General features: G+C 37.8%; 1 protein-coding gene across 4 annotated transcripts in view; it reads left to right on the top strand.

The window, feature by feature from the left end:
• The window catches only part of MGA (MAX dimerization protein MGA), an 81,603-nt gene that overhangs the window by 19,839 nt on the left and 45,070 nt on the right, over positions 1-16,694 (top strand). For all 4 annotated transcript variants that reach the window (XM_069484507.1, XM_069484498.1, XM_069484488.1 and 1 more), the window contains exons 3-8: positions 7,363-8,311; positions 9,229-9,307; positions 9,427-9,522; positions 13,165-13,296; positions 13,537-13,641; positions 14,696-15,357. In XM_069484507.1, the coding sequence (XP_069340608.1) occupies positions 7,363-8,311; positions 9,229-9,307; positions 9,427-9,522; positions 13,165-13,296; positions 13,537-13,641; positions 14,696-15,357 (2,023 nt within the window). The remainder of the gene's footprint in view (positions 1-7,362; positions 8,312-9,228; positions 9,308-9,426; positions 9,523-13,164; positions 13,297-13,536; positions 13,642-14,695; positions 15,358-16,694) is intronic.

Here is a 16,694-nt window from a genome sequence, read left to right as displayed (position 1 = left end):
CTCAAACTCCTGAGCTCAAGGGATCCTCCTGTCTCAGCCTCCCGAGTAGCTGGGACTACAGGCATGTGCCACCATGCCCGGCTAATTTTTTCTATATATATTTTTAACTGTCCATATAACTTCTTTCTATTTTTAGTAGAGATGGGGTCTCACTCTTGCTCAGGCTGGTCTCGAACTCCTGAGCTCAAACGATCCGCCCACCTCGGCCTCCCAGAGTGCTAGGATTACAGGCGTGAGCCACCGCGCCCGGCCAGTCTGATCCATCTTGAATTAATTTTTGTGTATGATGTGAAGGGTCAAGGTTCATATTTTTCCATACAGATATCCAGGTGCTCTAGCATTCCCTGTCCTTTTTTTTTTTTTTTTTTTTTTTAAAGAGACGAGGTCTCACTGTCGCTCAGGCTAGAGTGCAGTGGCATGATCATAGCAACCTCAAACTCCTGGGCTCAAGTGATTCTCTTGCCTCACTCTCCCAGGTAGCTGGGGCTGTAGGTGTGTGGTCATTTATGTTTCCTGATCTTAGAGAAAATTATCTATTCAATATTTCTTATTGGATATTATGACATTGGGTGTAGTTTTTTGTTGTAGTGCCCTTTATCACATTGAGAAACTTTGCTTCTATTCCCTAATTTCCTGAGAGTTAAGAGTGAGTATTGTATGAAATGATTTTTTCTTCTATCTATTGAGTGGTCCTGTTTCCCCTCCTTTGTTTTGTTAATATGGTGAATTAACATTGATTGATTAGTGGGGAGGTGGGATGCTTTTATTATACCAGGCTTCTTGTACTCTTGGGCTAAACACTCCCTGGTTATGATAACATCATCCTTTTTAATATTGCAGGATTTTTTTTTTTTTCAACCACTGATGTATCCTGAGGGAATGCAGGATTCTATTTGCTAATGTTTTATTGAGGATTCTTGCACCTAAATTCATCAGGGATATTTGTAGTTTTATTTCTGATGTGTTGGTATTAGGGTTATGCTTCCCTCATAAAACAAGTTGCTCAAGTGTTCCAATCTCTGTATTCTCCAGGTGTGTGCAGAACTGATATTTTTTTCATTATGTGTTTGATAGAATTCATCAGTAAACCTACAGAGTATTTTTGGGGGGCAGGTTTCAAACTATGAATTGAACTTCTCTATTGTTTTGTATTTCATTGATTTTGCTCTCTTGTTTCTCTCCTTCCTTCTACTTTTCTTTTGGTTTAATTTGCCTGTCTTAGATCAGGAGTGGGCAGGCTAAGACCTGCAGACCATATCTGGCCTACCACCTGATTTTTCTTGTCTTGCAAGCTAAGAATGGTTTTTACATTTTTAAATCAGGGGAAAAACAAACGAAGAATAGTATTTTATGACATGTGAAAATTATATAGAATTCAAATTTCAGTGTCCATTTATTGGAACACAGCCATGCTTATTTGTTATATATTGTCTATGTCGTCTTTTGTGCTGTAGTGCCAGAGTTGAGTAATTGCAACAGAGACTGTATGGACTGCAAAGCCTAAAATTTAGCCCTTGACAAAAAATATGTATCAATTCCTGACTTAGATAATTGATTTTAGACCTTTAATGTGCATATGTAAATCTATAAATTTGTCTTTGAGCACCACTTTAGGTGCATTCTACAAATTTTGATATGTTGTGTTGATGTTTGCTACTGATTTGTAGTTTGATTTCTTGTTGTGAAAGAACATATGACTTAAAACCTTTGGAAATTATCAAGGGTTTGTTTTATTATCTAGCATGTGGTCTGTTGTGGTTGATATTTCATGTATACTTAAAGGATGCAAGTATTGTACAGTTGTTGGATATAATATCGTATAAAGGATTATCAGGTAAATTTTACTGTAGCTTTGTAATAGGTTCAGGTTGGGAAGTGTGAGACCTCTAAGAACTTTGTGCAGGGTTGTTTTGAGCCAAGTGTGATGGCTCTGACCTGTAATCCCAGCAACATGGGAGGCTGAGGTGGGATGATTTCTTAAGTCCAGGTTTTTGAGACAGGAGTGGGCAACACAGTGAGACCCCATCTCTAAAAAAGATGTTAAAAAAAATTAGCCAGGTGTGGTGGTGCACGCCTGTGATGTCAGCTACTTGGGAGGCTGAGGCAGAAGGGTCACTTGAGCCCAGGAGTTCAGGGCTGCAGTGAGCTATGATTGTGCCACTGTACTCCAATTGGGGTGACAGAGCAAGACCCTGTCTCTTTTAAACAACAACAAAAGATTGTATTGGTGGGTCCCTTGCATTTTCATATGAATTTTAGGATCAGCTTGTTAATTTTTACAGAAAATTCCCAGTGGCATTTGGGTAGGGATTGCATTGAATCTGTAGATCACTTTAGAGATTATTGGTATTTTAACAATATTAAGGGTGGGTGTGTGGCTCACGCCTGTAATCCTGGCTCTCTGGGAGGCCGAGGTGGGGGGATCGCTTGAGCTCAGGAGTTTGAGACCAGCCTGAGTAAGAGACAGACCTGTCTATACTAAAAATAGAAAAATTAACTGAGGCAGGAGGATCACTTGAGCCCAAGATTTTGAGGTTGCTGTAAGCTAGCTTGATCACAGCACTCCAGCCAGAGAGACAGAGTGAGACTTTGTCTCAAACAAACAAATAAACCTCCCCCAAAACAATATTAAGTCTTCTAGTCCATAAACATGGGATATTTTTCCGTTTATTTAGATCTTTAGTTTGTTTCAACTGTGTTTTATAGTTTTCCATGTACGAGTCTTACTTTGTTTAAATTTATTCCTAAATATTTTTTTATTATTGATGCTATTATAAATGGAATTGTTTCTCTCTCTCTCTCTCTCTCTTTTTTTTTTTTGAGACAAAGTCTCACTCTTTTGCCCCAGTAGAATACAGTGGCATCATCACAGCTAATCAAAACCTCAAACTCCTGGGCTCAAGTGATCCTCCTGCCTCAACCTCCTGAGTAGCAGGGACTTTAGGCTGGGGCCACCACACCTGGCTAGTTTTTCTAATTTTTTTGGGTAGAGACTGGTTCTTGCTCCTGCTCAGGCTGGTCTTGAACTCCTGAGCTCAAGTGATCCTCCTGCTTTGGCCTCCCAGAATGCTAGGATTACAGGCGTGAGCCATCACGCCCAGCTTAATTTAATTTTCAGTATTTATTGTTAGTGTGTAGAAGTAGTTTTATGTGTGTGTGTGTGTGTGTGTGTGTGTATTGCTGTTGGACCTTGCAGTCTTGCCAAACTCATTTATTAGTTCTAATAGTTTTTTAGTGGATTCTTTAGTATTTTTCATGTACAGGATGTTATCTGTGAAGAGATAATTTTGCTTCTTCCTTTACTGTCTGGTTGCTTTTTATTTCTTTTTCTTGCTTAATCATCCATCCTGGTAGACTCTCTAGTACAATTGAGTTGAAGTGGCAAGAGCCGATATATCCTTGTCTTATTTGTGATTTTAGAAGGTAGTGTTTTTTGTAGTTTGAATTCTCTCAGCTGTCTGAAGACATCTTTAATTTTAAAGGGTTCTTTTTGGTAGGTATAGGTTGGGAATTTTTTTCTTTCACTACTTTATGATGGATCAAGTCTATTGTCTTCTGACTTACATAGTTTCTAATGAGTTAGTCAGTCTGTTCTCACTGTTATTTCTATAGTGTAATATGTCTTTTTTCTTTTGCTGCTTTCAAGGTTTTTCTCTTGATCTTTAATTTTCTGCAGCCTTACCTTGATGTGCCTAGGTATGATTTTCCTTTTTGTATTTGTCCTCGTTGTTGGCTGCGTGTCTTGTATCTGTGGGTTAAAATCATTCACTTTTGTTAGATTTTTGTTCATTCTCTCTTCAGATATTTCTCTACTTTGTCCTGTCTCTCTTCGAATATTTCTCTACCTTGTCCTCTACTTTGGAAGTGCAGTTACTGGTGCGTTAGGTCATTTGATGTTGTCTCACAGATCTCTGACACGCTTTGTTTTTCTCTGTTCTTCAGTCTAGGTGATTTCAAGTGGCTTATTACCATGTTAGTAAATTTCAGCTGACTCTGGTTTCAGCTATTATGAGTGTGATTGGGCTCCTATCTCTGGCAACCTTGCAACCTAAGCACTGGGAGACTATAGGTTCTCTCTTTTCAGCCCAGGCTTCCTGCAGCACTGCTGCTTGTTCTACGGAAGTGATAATTGGGTGGCAGGGAGGACTAGTTTAAAAAAAAAAAACAAAAAACTTAATTATTATTATTATTTTTTTTTTTTTAGAGATAGGTTCTTGCCATGTTGTCAGGCTGGTCTTGAACTCCTGGCCTCAAGCTATCCTCCTGCCTCGGCTTCTCAAAGTGCTGGGATTACAGGCATGAGCTACCTTGCCTGGCCAGAAGACTAGTTTTAAGTTTGGGTTCCTCCAGATTCTAGTATGCCCATGCTCAGGCATTAAAAGTTTGGCTGGTTTCTCTGTGTTTCCGCAAAGATCCTCTGACTATAGCTGCTTTTTTCTCTTCTCACTTTATCTTAAGGCAGTGCCAACTGCTACTCAGGATTGAAATCAGTAGCACTCTCTGGTCACCCAGAGAAGGCTGTTCCCTCTGGAATTCAGTTCATTTAGACTTATTTACGTTCAGAGGTTTTCAGTGGCTTTTAAAAATAATTTATCTAGTGTTTTCTCATTGTTAGGGCAGAAGCGATGGTCTTTTGTGATCTTCCACATTCTAACTGGAGGTGAAAGTACTCCATTGAAGGATTTTTGAGTAAGTTTAAGATCTTAAGTAAATTGGAAGAGGAACAAGTAACTATAAATTCATGTAAGGGTTGCTTGCGCATATTTGAGATAAAGTTTTATAAATACAGTGACTTTAATTATGCTAGCAAGTAGTGAAAAAAATCGGTGCTTCATTAATGATGGATTGGTGTTAGAAATGTATTTTATTGGACTGAGACATGAAAATAAAGTTTTATGTGTGGTTGGATCATGGAGTATAACGCAGGTAAAGGTGTGGCTGAAAGGGCTGAAAATAGATTATATTGGGCTTTGAAAAGCACCCCAGGATATTTATACTTTTTTCTTTAGTTTCAGAAACCTTTGAAATGCTTTTGAACAGGAAAGTAAAATATAGTTTAATATTTTAGGAAGATAACTTCAGTAATAAAGGTGTAGTGGATGTATAATGACAGTGCCTAAATTATTGGGTATCTAATTAAATTGTCCTTGTTTATGTTTTGGCCCCCCAAATCATCACTGCTTTCCTGGCTTTTTTGTCTTCAAATAGATTTAAAAAAATATCTTGGGGGAAGAAAACTTTGAAGCCTAGCTTTTCTAGTTCTAAATGGAGGAAGGTTGGTCTGCTATGAGGTATTTCTCATTACTAATGGAAACTCACCGACTTAACCTTTTTTTTTTACAATTTTTTTTTTGAGACATGTTGCCCTGGCTAGAGTGCCGTGGCATCAGCCTAGCTCACAGCAACCTCAAACTCCTGAGCTCAAGGGATCCTCCTGTCTCAGCCTCCCAGTAGCTGGGACTACAGGCATGTGCCACCATGCCCGGCTAATTTTTTCTATATATATTTTTAGCTGTCCATATCATTCCATTCCATTCCATTCCTTTCCTTTCCTTTCCTTTCCTTTCCCTTCCCTTCCTTTCCCTCCCTCCCTCCCTCCCTCCCTCCCTCTCTTTCTTTCTTTTTTTTTTTTTTTGAGACAGAGTCTTGCTCTTTTGCCCTGGCTAGAGTGCCATGGCATTAGCCTAGCTCACAGCAACCTCAAACTCCTGGGCTCAAGCGATCCTTCTGCCTCAGCCTCCCGAGTACCTGGGACTACAGGCATCTGCCACCATGTCCGGCTAATTTTTTCTATATATATTTTTAGTTGTCCATATAATTTCTTTCTATTTTTAGTAGAGATGGGGTCTCGCTCTTGCTCAGGCTGGTCTCGAACTCCTGAGCTCAAACGATCCGCCCACCTCGGCCTCCCACAGTGCTAGGATTACAGGCCTGAGCCACCCGCGCCCGGCCCCGACTTAACTTTTTAAAAAGTGACTGACCAAAATATTTCAGTTGCACGAATGCTATTTTCAGTGATAGACTTTGAAATGGAAAAAAAAAAAGTCTACAATCCTACTTTGTTATATAGTATTTGTTAGTGAATATGTGTTGTGGGTTTGTATAGTTTTTCTCAAAACAGTTTTCATCTTGCTTTTCTTTGTTAATACGCTGACTTGCATGGATATTTTGGGGGGAAAAATTAGAAGTGCAGAGATGAAAAGTTTTGGAATTTCTAAGAATTCTAATTCCAGCTGTGCTACTTTATGTGGAATCTTAGATAATTAACCTAATTCTTTAGTCCTACCATATCCTCAAGGTACATTGATACGGTTTTTATGCTTTCAATGGCTAATTAGAAGAGGGGAAAACTAGATGTGTATAGTGTTTTTTTTTAATGAATTATACACAATATATGGGAGTCAACTGCCTTCAGCTACTATACCCTTTTATTTTGGAAGAATTAGTGGTGGATTCCTTACTTTCAGAGTGAGTTTTTCAATTTTAAAGTTGAAAAATTATCAGGGAACAATATTGTGAATATACTAAAAATCACTGAATTGTATACCTTAAATTGGTTAAGATGTTAGGTTTTATGTTACATGAATTTTATCTCAAATACAAAGGAAAAAATGAGCTGGCAGTTTTAAAGCCTTTTCTTGTTTATTGCAATTCTTAGTTGTGATGGAAATACATTTGTTTTACTGGGTTGTTAATCAGTGTATGGATTTTCATAGTTTGATTTTGGGTCAGTGCCAGCTGACTTTCAAAATTGTAAGTCCATTGGAAAAATGCATAAAATAAACAAATTTATAACATACCCTGCATTTTGATTTCATGATATTTTGTATGTTTTTTGTGAAAACTTCACAAAATATAAAAGTGTTACATAGATAAACTGCTTTTGAGAATCTTTTTAGGTTATAAATACAAGTGCTTTTGAGGAATGGCTCATGAAATCTGCTATGTTATTTACTTGGTTTCTTTTTTTTCTTTTTTTTTTTCTTTTTCTTTTTTTCAAGACAGAGTCTCACTCTGTCGCCCTGGCTAGAATACAGTGGCTTCATTGTAGCTCACTGCAACCTCAGACTCGAGCAAACCTCCTGCCTCAGCCTCCTGAGTAGCTGGGACTATAGGCTCGTGCCATCATGCCTGCCTAATTTTTTCTACTTTTTGTAGAGACGGAGTCTCGCTCTTGCTCAGGCTGGTGTCGAACTCCTGAGCTTAAGTGATCCTCTCGCCTTGGCCTCCCAGAGTGCTAGGATTACAGGTGTGAGCCACCGTGCCTGGCTATGGTTTCTAAAAATCTTTTTTTTTTTTCCTCTTCAAATCTTGTTTATGGATAGTTTTATATTTTTTATCCCTCTTTCCCTGTCTCTCCAGTCTTGTTGCCAACAATTTTGAAGATGGCTCCCATGTAGTCTCACCATTAGACCCAAATGGAAGCTTTAATGTTGTCATTAAAGAGGAACCTCTGGATGATTATGACTATGAAGTTGGTGAATGCCCAGAAGGGGTCACTGTGAAACAGGAAGATTCAGATGAAGAGACGGACGTATACTCAAACAGTGATGATGATCCCATACTAGAGAAACAACTAAAGAGGCACAATAAAGTTGATAACCTAGAAGCTGACCATCTGTGTTCTAAATGGCTACCAAGCAGCCCATCAGGTGTTGCTAAAGCAAAAATGTTCAAATTAGACAGTGGAAAGATGCCAGTAGTCTATCTGGAGCCTTGTGCTGTCACCAAAAGCACAGTGAAGATTTCTGAGCTGCCTGATAATATGCTTTCCACATCTCGAAAGGATAAATCTTCTATGTTGGCAGAATTAGAATATTTGCCTACGTACATTGAAAATTCCAGTGGGACTGGCTTCTGCTTAGGCAAGGAATCAGAAAATGGTCTTAGAAGACATTCACCAGATCTCAGAGTGGTACAAAAATATCCCTTACTTAAAGAGCCTCAATGGAAATATCCTGATATATCTGACAGCATTAACACTGAAAGAATACTTGACAGTTCAAAAGATTCAACTGGGGACTCACTTTCAGAAAAAGAGGACTTGGGCAGAAAGAGAACAACTATGCTAAAGATTGCAGCAGCACCGAAGGCTGTGAATGTTAATCAGAATGCCCCTCCAAATGTCCCTGGAAAAAGAGGAAGGCCACGGAAATTGAAACTCTCTAAGGCAGGACGACCACCTAAAAACACAGGAAAGTCTTTAAGTGCTACAAAGAACACCCCTGTAGGCCCTGGGAGTACCTTTCCAGATGTGAAGCCTGATCTGGAAGATGTGGATGGTGTTCTCTTTGTTTCCTTTGAATCGAAGGTAAGATTGTAATTTCCAGCATTCTCTCTAAGGCTAATTAGTTATTCCTGAGTTGTATACTGGCTGAAAACTGAATCAGAATCTAGTTTTGTGAATGCTAGATGTGTATTTGTGAGGGGGTATGTGTTGTGTGTGTGGTGGGGGGGAAGTGTCTGCAAAATGTTTGGTTTAGTTAATAGGTATCACTTAAGATATTTCATTTGAATAGACTTTAAAAAATATATCTTCTAAATCTCGGTTAATTTTTGCACTGTTTAGCTGGATTTTTTTAAATCTTTGGATCTGATTGGAATTTTCATGATTATGGACTTTTAAAAAGCATAAAAATACATGACTAGTTTACTAACTTTAGGAATATCCCATCCTTTTTACCTTGTGCATGCCCTCCCCCACCTTGTTTTCATTACTGGTGGTACAGTACCATTGGAGAACCAAATATTAATAGTCTGCTTTACTCTGCCATCTTACACATTGATATTGTGTTTATTCTACTCCCACCTCTTCAACCAGATTGTTCTTCTTTTAGATTTTTTAGAAGCCTAGTCTTTCATAGTTGGTTACATAGGTGTTGTACGTTTAATCCTTTCTACCTATCGTTTTCCTCTTTGTTGGTTGCTGAGTAAGCTGTCTTTATATACGTTCTGAGAAATTAGAGTGCAAATTGGCATAAATACAGTTTGAGGTCAATTAGCTGAGTATGATATTATATTTAGATATTTTTTTTTGCTTTTTTCCTTCTGATTATTAATGTAGAACATCTAGAAAATATCAAAAAATAAGAAAAAATTGCTCGTGAGTTCTGTTAATTTAGAGTTACCATTGTAAACATAGTGTATTTTCCTCCTGGTTGTTAATTTTTCTTTTTAAATATTGGTTTACTTTTAAAGTGATATGAACTTTTTTTTTAATATATATAGGAAGCTCTAGATATTCATGCAGTCGATGGGACAACAGAAGAACCATCTTGTCTTCAGGCATCAACCACAAATGACCCAGGTATTATAAAACAGTATAAAACAAGATGTATTTGTGGTTTGGGCTCTGTTAGTGAAATGTAACGTTCATACTTCTGTAGTATACAACAGTTTATTTTAATCAGTTTGTTTTGTGAGTAGGCTGCAGAGCAAGAATTTCCCAGTTGGAAAAGGAATTGATAGAAGATTTGAAGTCCTTGAGGCACAAGCAGGTGATACATCCTGGTCTCCAAGAAGGTATAGTCTCTGTAGTCTCTAGATGTTTTTCCTTTCCTTGGTATTCTCTTTGTGTTTTTTTTTTAAGAGACAGAGTCTTGCTCTCACCTTGGGTATAGTACCATGGCATCATCATACCTCACTGCTACCCTCAAACTCTTGGGCTCAAGTGATCCTCCTCCCTTGGCCTCCACAGTAGCTGGGACTACAGGCACATGCCACCATGCCCAGCTAATTTTTTTCATTTATTTTTTAAATTTTTATTACTTTTTAAGTTGTTTTTTTTTTTTTTGAGACAGTCTTGCTCTGTTGCCCAGGCTAGAGTGCTGTGGCATCAGCCTAGCTCACAGCAACCTTAAACTCCTGGGCTTAAGTGATCCTCCTGCCTCAGCCTCTGGAGTAGCTACAGGCGCACACCACCACACTGGCTAATTTTTTCTATTTTAAGTAGAGACGGGGTCTTGCTCTTGCTTAGGCTAGTTTCGAACTCCTGAGCTCAAGCGAGGCGGGATCCCGCCTAAGCCTCCCAGAGTACTAGAATTACAGGCGTGAGCCACCGATGCCTGGCTCGAAAGAATGACAATCTTACAAGAACTCTCTGCCTTTTCCTTTTTAGTTATTTAAGGATATGTTCTGAATGTGGTATTAAGTCAATGATTATCCAGTTTTCCTTATAGCATATACTTTTCTGGTCTATGTTTACTGGTTATATAGGTGTTCAGATAACTATAAACATCTTGAGTATATTTTTGTGGATTCTTTCTATTTCAGTGGATTTAACTAGAAGGCATTTTTTGCCATACTCTATTATCTTAGGTGAATCTGCCTTTGCATGAATCTAAAGCCTCTCTTTTTTAGTTCTATCTTTATGAGTCTTTTGTAATGGTGTAAAAAGTAGCTGGGTATGGTGGCTCACACCTGTAATCCTAGCAATCTGGGAGGCCAAGGTGGGAGGATCTCTTGAGGTCGTCAGGAGTTTGAGGTCACAGTGAGCTATGATGAAGCCACTGCACTTTAGCTGGGATGACAGACCAAGACTCTGTCTCAAAACAAAACAAAACAAACAAAAAAAAGGAGCTTCTAATATGGTGAAATAGGGCAAAAACATTTAGGAGTATAATTTGGTTTAAACGGTCATATGTAGAAAAGATTTTAGGCTTTTTCACAATGTACTTTCTATAAATTGTTCAGCTCTCATTTTCTGCAAGCTAAAGTTATTTTATTTATGCTCATTCATATGAAATCAGCTAAGTCCAGGTTTTATATATCTGTTACTTGGGGAAGGATTTTCTTACAGGGCAAACATTTCAGGATAGTGTAGATAAGCTAAATTGGAAATTACTTTGAACAAGGTTTATGTACCATTGACCTTCCTACTTTATAGGGCTTTTAAGAAAATGTGTATGTGTAAAATAAATTACATTTAGTCTTTTTGTTCTTAGGAGTTGGTATCACTTTTTTGGAGGGGAAGTTCAAAATACACAAATAAATACAGATAAATATGTAGGAAACACAGTTTCTAAATTTGATTGTATAAGTCTAGATTTTTTTTTTTTATATGTCTACCTGCTTGCTAGTATGGGTACTTTTTTTTAACAACTTTATTCTTTCTATTTTCTCTGTAGGCAGCTATTCTGGCAGTTTTTGTCATTAATAATAAATAATATTTTTCTTTTCTTTAAGCACTGTAGTATCTCATTTGATCCTTTGTTTAGGATTCATTTGTCACTTGAATTTCTGCAATAGCTTTTTGTTTTCTGGTTCCACCCTCTGGTCCCCCTCTTTAACTTTCCTAGTTAATCCCTCCTTATTCTAACTTATAACTGCACTTTGAGTAGTTTTACCAGATTGCCTTGGACTTTTCAGGTCTGTTTCTTTTTATTTATCTCTTATTTATTTATTTACCTGATTGTAACTTCTAAAAGTCAGTTGAGAATATGTAACACTAATACTCCTTGAAGTCTGGGAAATGTCTTTTATCTCTTTAAGACCATCTGCATTACAGAGAAGGTGCAGTAAATTCTCAAAGCATATAACCCAGTGTGGTGGATTGGTGTTCATTTTATTGTTGAGGAAACTAAAATTAAGCAGTTTAGCTCAAGTCATACAATTAAGAAATAGTAAAGATGAGATTAGATACCTGTTGTTTTTACTCATAATACAATAAAAAATATATAGGTTTTAAAGAACTAGAGTTGCAAACTAAAGCAGAATGACCACTTTTTTTTTGTTTTTTCCTGAGACAGGGTCTCACTTTCTGACTTTGTTTCCCATTGCTATGATGGTGTTATCAAAACTCACTGCAACCTAAAACTCCAGGGCTCAAGCCATCCTCCCACCTTAGCCTCCCAAGTAGCTGGGACTACAGATTCCTGCCACCATGCCTGCTGGCTAATTTTTCTTATTTTTTGTAGATACGAGTCTCACTATGTTGCCCAGGCTGGTGTCAAACTCCTGGCCTCAAGTGATTCTCCTTCCAAGACTTCCCAAAGTGCTAGGATTACAGATGTGAGCCACTGGGCCCAGCCATTTTAATTTAATTTAAATTTTTTTTTTTTTTTTTTTTTTTTTAAAGACAGAGTCTTGCTATTTTGCCTAGCCTGGCTTTGAACTCCTGGGCTCAATGATTCTTTTGCCTCAGTCTCCTGAGTAACTAGGACTACAGGTGGGTGCCACAGTGCCCGGGTTGCCATCTTTTGTTTAGATAAATTTTGTGTGCAGGATACACAAATTAGCCATAAGAATTTGTGGCTTATAACCTACCTAATGTTTTCACTTTTAGGGAACTAGCACTCCGTGAGCTTTTTATTGGAAAGCTATACCTGTAACTTAATGGTTTTACTATGATACTTAGTACTTTGAACTCCTTTTGGCTTCAGTTTTGTTGAAATTTAAGTGAAACACTTTTCCAAAAGATTTCCTCTTACTCTGTAAATAAGTCATTATATTGATAGGCTCAAGTAACCATAAGGGTCATTAATAATAACTAGAGAATCAGTAGCCTCTGTAAGGCCAGGTGCTCAGTTTGTGGCAAGTTTGTATTAGAGACCCTAGAAAACCCTGTGGACCACAAATAGTTAAAGCACAAAAGATCAGAATTGTGCTCTTTATGTATTAGTTGTCTATTGTTTACAAAATTACTATACACTTAGCAACTTAAAACAATATATTTACACGATCACAGTTTCTATGTATGAGCAGTGTAGGCATGGCTTAGCTGGTTCCTCTGCTTAGGGTCTCACAAGGCTACAATCAAGATGTTGCCCAGGTCTACTTTCTCATTAGAGACTTGACTGGAGAGGTATCCTCTTCCAGTTTTCCTCAGCTTGGTAGCAAAATTTATTTCCTTGCAGCTCTCGCAAGATGGGTGCTATACTCTTATGTTGTCACATACATAATAATCATGTGCATCCTATTCCGTTTCCCACATTCCGTTGGTTGGAAACAAATCACAGGCCCTGCCCACAGTCAAGGAGGGGGTTACACAAATGTAATACCAAAAGGTGTCGGTCATGGGACCACCTTACAAAGTGACTCTGTTACTATTTATTTTTATTTCATCATTTTTGCTCTCCATTGTCTTCTTTATTGACTCCCCTTCACCCAAAGGTTTAAAAAAGAAATAAGAGAGATAATATGATTTATGATCCTTTTTTCTTGTAGTGGGCTTAAAATTGAATTCAGTGGATCCAACAATGAGCATTGATCTTAAATACTTGGGAGTACAGCTACCTTTGGCTCCAGCTACTAGCTTTCCTTTTTGGAACCTTACAGGAACCAACCCTGCCTCTCCTGGTAAGTGTGTAGGTTACGTAAAGTGAAATACCGTTTTTCTTGAAGTTTAGGTTATTTGTGATATGAATAAAAAGCTACCTTTATTGGAGACATACAGGATATTCTAAGATAGCTCTTTTGTCTGTTGGCATGGTATTAATAAGTGTTTATATATTTTAGATAAGGCCTTATTAATTAAATAGATCCATAATATTGACTTGCTAGAATTTTGATCATCTCTTTTATTTTTTTCTTTTATAGATGCTGGATTTCCCTTTGTTTCTAGGACAGGAAAAACCAATGACTTCACCAAGATCAAGGGATGGCGGGGAAAATTTCATAGTGCTTCTGCATCTAGGAATGAAGGTAATCAGTGTTTTTTTTTTTTTTTTTTTTTTTTTTAAATTCTAAACGTGGTTTGAAACATATAGCCAATACTTTTTGTTACAAGTAAGGCTTGGTTGTTTTTCTTTATTCCTTCTCTCCATGCTTTAAAATGTACTGAAAATAATTGTCTTGCCGATTTTTATCTGTTAACCAGTTTTCCTATAGCCATGATCCTGGGGTTTAGTCCTTAATCATGTCAGGCTTAAATAATCCCTGCAGCCTTTTTAGCTGTTTTTCTCTTTTTCCTGCAGTCACAAAAAGCATCATTCTCAAACATTATTTTAGAACCGTATACTTAAAAGTAGACTTCTAATCCAGGCGTTTGTGTGCCTGTTGGTCTCATTTCTTAGCGCTTTTCATTTTTCCCTGCACTTGTTTGCAGTTTATATTCTAACTGGGTAAATGTACCATGTGTCCAAAATTCTTTGTCTCACCTTTGAATTTCTTTGTTCAGTGTTGTAACAATGTAGTGCATGTCTCTCTGCTGAACTTAATGATTTTGTTCCTTAAAAACTAAATATTATACTCCTCTTTTTGTGGCTGTCCTTCTTCCCTACTGTTTTTATCAGACTCCAGCTACTCTGATCACTTAAATCATGTTTTGGCATTCTGTTGAGGTTTGCTTTGATTTAATTCTGTTTTTTTGCTGTTAAGTTTTTACTTACCACTGGTCTCAACAGTTAGGTCAAAAGTTGTCAAAGGTTGAAGACTCTTAGGTTAATTACTGTTGTTAGCACTTTGCAAAAATTTGTGCTCAATAAATAATGCAATTTGATACTTTTGGTGTAAGATAATTTTTGAGAATGTATTTTAATGTAGTTGATGTTTGAGACTAGAGACTGTATTTTAATGTAATTAGTATCTGAGACTCAGTCTCTTCACTTCGTTTTCTATTTTTACTTTCTGAGGAGGGATAATTTAAAAGATTCAGCAGCTTGTAGCTCAATACTTCTGGCCTTTTTTAAAGTGTGTTTTTCTAGAGATCTAAAAATCTGCCCTAGATTTCTTTAAGTATCTTGTGTCTCCTTTCTAGGTGGAAATTCAGAAAGTTCACTGAAAAACCGTTCTGCTTTCTGTAGTGATAAGCTAGATGAATACTTGGAAAACGAAGGCAAGCTGATGGAAACAAGCATGGGGTTCTCTGCCAATGCTCCCACATCTCCTGTGGTATACCAGCTTCCCACCAAGAGTACCAGCTATGTACGAACACTTGATAGTGTACTAAAGAAACAATCTACCATTTCCCCTTCTACCTCTTACTCTTTGAAGCCTCATTCTGTACCTGCTGCCTCTCGAAAGGCAAAGTCTCAAAACAAGCCGGCAACTTTCAGTGGCCGGACTAAATCATCTTATAAATCCATTTTACCATACTCCGTTTCACCAAAGCAAAAACACTCTCATATGATTCTAGGAGATAAGGTTACCAAGAATTTTTCAAGCACCATTTCAGAAAATCAGGTGAATAACTTTGTTGTGCCAACTTTAGATGAAAATGTATTTCCAAAGCAGATTAGTTTGCGGCAGGCACAACAGCAGCAACAGCAACAGCAACAAGGAACTCGCCCTCCGGGCTTGTCTAAATCTCAGGTGAAACTAATGGACCTGGAAGACTGTGCACTTTGGGAAGGAAAACCAAGGACCTATATCACAGAGGAACGAGCAGATGTATCCTTAACAACTCTGCTTACAGCCCAAGTACGTATCTGCTATTTTTCAGAAGCATATTAGTGCTTGGCTTTAAAGAGTGAGGTTAGTGAGGGGAAATGGGAATGGGGCTTTTTGGCAGGATGATCAGCTAGTTTTCAGCATTTAGTTACCTTGGTGACAACTGAGGAGCTGTCTTCTCCATTTGTTTTCTTTACTAACTAGACACATAAGTGTAGATCTCTCTTGCTAGCAGAAGGAGATAGTACAATTGCACTTTTGAATAATATCCTCTCTCTTGTATAAAGGCAGACGACCATTCTGAAAATGTCTAATTTCCTTCTCCAGCATGTTGGGGAAGTACATTTGCTGATCTTGTTAAAACAACTTTGAAAACTCTGTTTAAAAGGTACGAATCCAGCCTGGCAAGGTGGCTCACGCCTGTAATCCTAGCACTCTGAGAGGCCAAGGCAGGTGAATCGTTTGAACTCAGGAGTTCGAGACCGGCCTGAGCAAAAACGAGACTCCGTCTCTAGAAAGAATAGAAAGAAATTAGCTGGACAACTAAAAATATATATAGAAAAAATTAGCCGGGCATGGTGGTGCATGCCTGTAGTCCCAGCTATTTGGGAGGCTGAGGCAGAAGGATCGCTTGAGCCCAGGAGTTTGAGGTTGCTGTGAGCTAGGCTGACTCCATGGCACTCTAGCCTGAGCAACAGAGCGAGACTCTGTCTAAAAAAAAAAAAAAAAAAAAAGGTATGAATCCCAAAAAATCCAGAAATTTGAGCTATGGAGGAAAAACTTTTATCCTTTGTAAATTTTATATTAAGAATTTATTATTGATGTACCTATCTTAGCGGCCTCTTGTGCATGTGAAATGACACAACAACATGTTAATAATTTTTTTGTCAGGAATTTCTATACTTTATGTTCCATTTTTAAGTTCTGTGACTGAATTCTGGAGCTGAAGATCATCAGATGTTGGGACTAAATGCAGATTGTAATTACTCTAGACCAGGGGCCAGAAAGCTTTTCCTGTTAAGGGCCAGATAGTAAATTTTTAGACTTTGCAGACCACACAGTCTCCATTGCAGTAACTCAGATCTCCTGTTGTGCCACACACAATATGTACGTGAATGAGCCTGGCTGGGTTCCAGTTATGAAACTGGCTGGATTTGGCCTATGGATCTTATGTTTGTTAACATCTACATTAGAACATTATGTGCAGTATCTATTGAGAATAAATCCATCCTTGTTAAGTTTGCTCATAATTAATGAGAATATTCTCTTGCCTGCACTATGCATTAGAATGGGAGATTGCTCAGAGCTCTGGTTATATTCATGTTCTGTCCTTTGTATCTGTGTTAGTCTTATGCTGTTATACTCAA

Source organism: Eulemur rufifrons, chromosome 2, assembly GCF_041146395.1.
Source record: "Eulemur rufifrons isolate Redbay chromosome 2, OSU_ERuf_1, whole genome shotgun sequence".
Taxonomy (NCBI): domain Eukaryota; kingdom Metazoa; phylum Chordata; class Mammalia; order Primates; family Lemuridae; genus Eulemur; species Eulemur rufifrons.
This window is presented reverse-complemented; position numbering and strand designations above follow the sequence as displayed.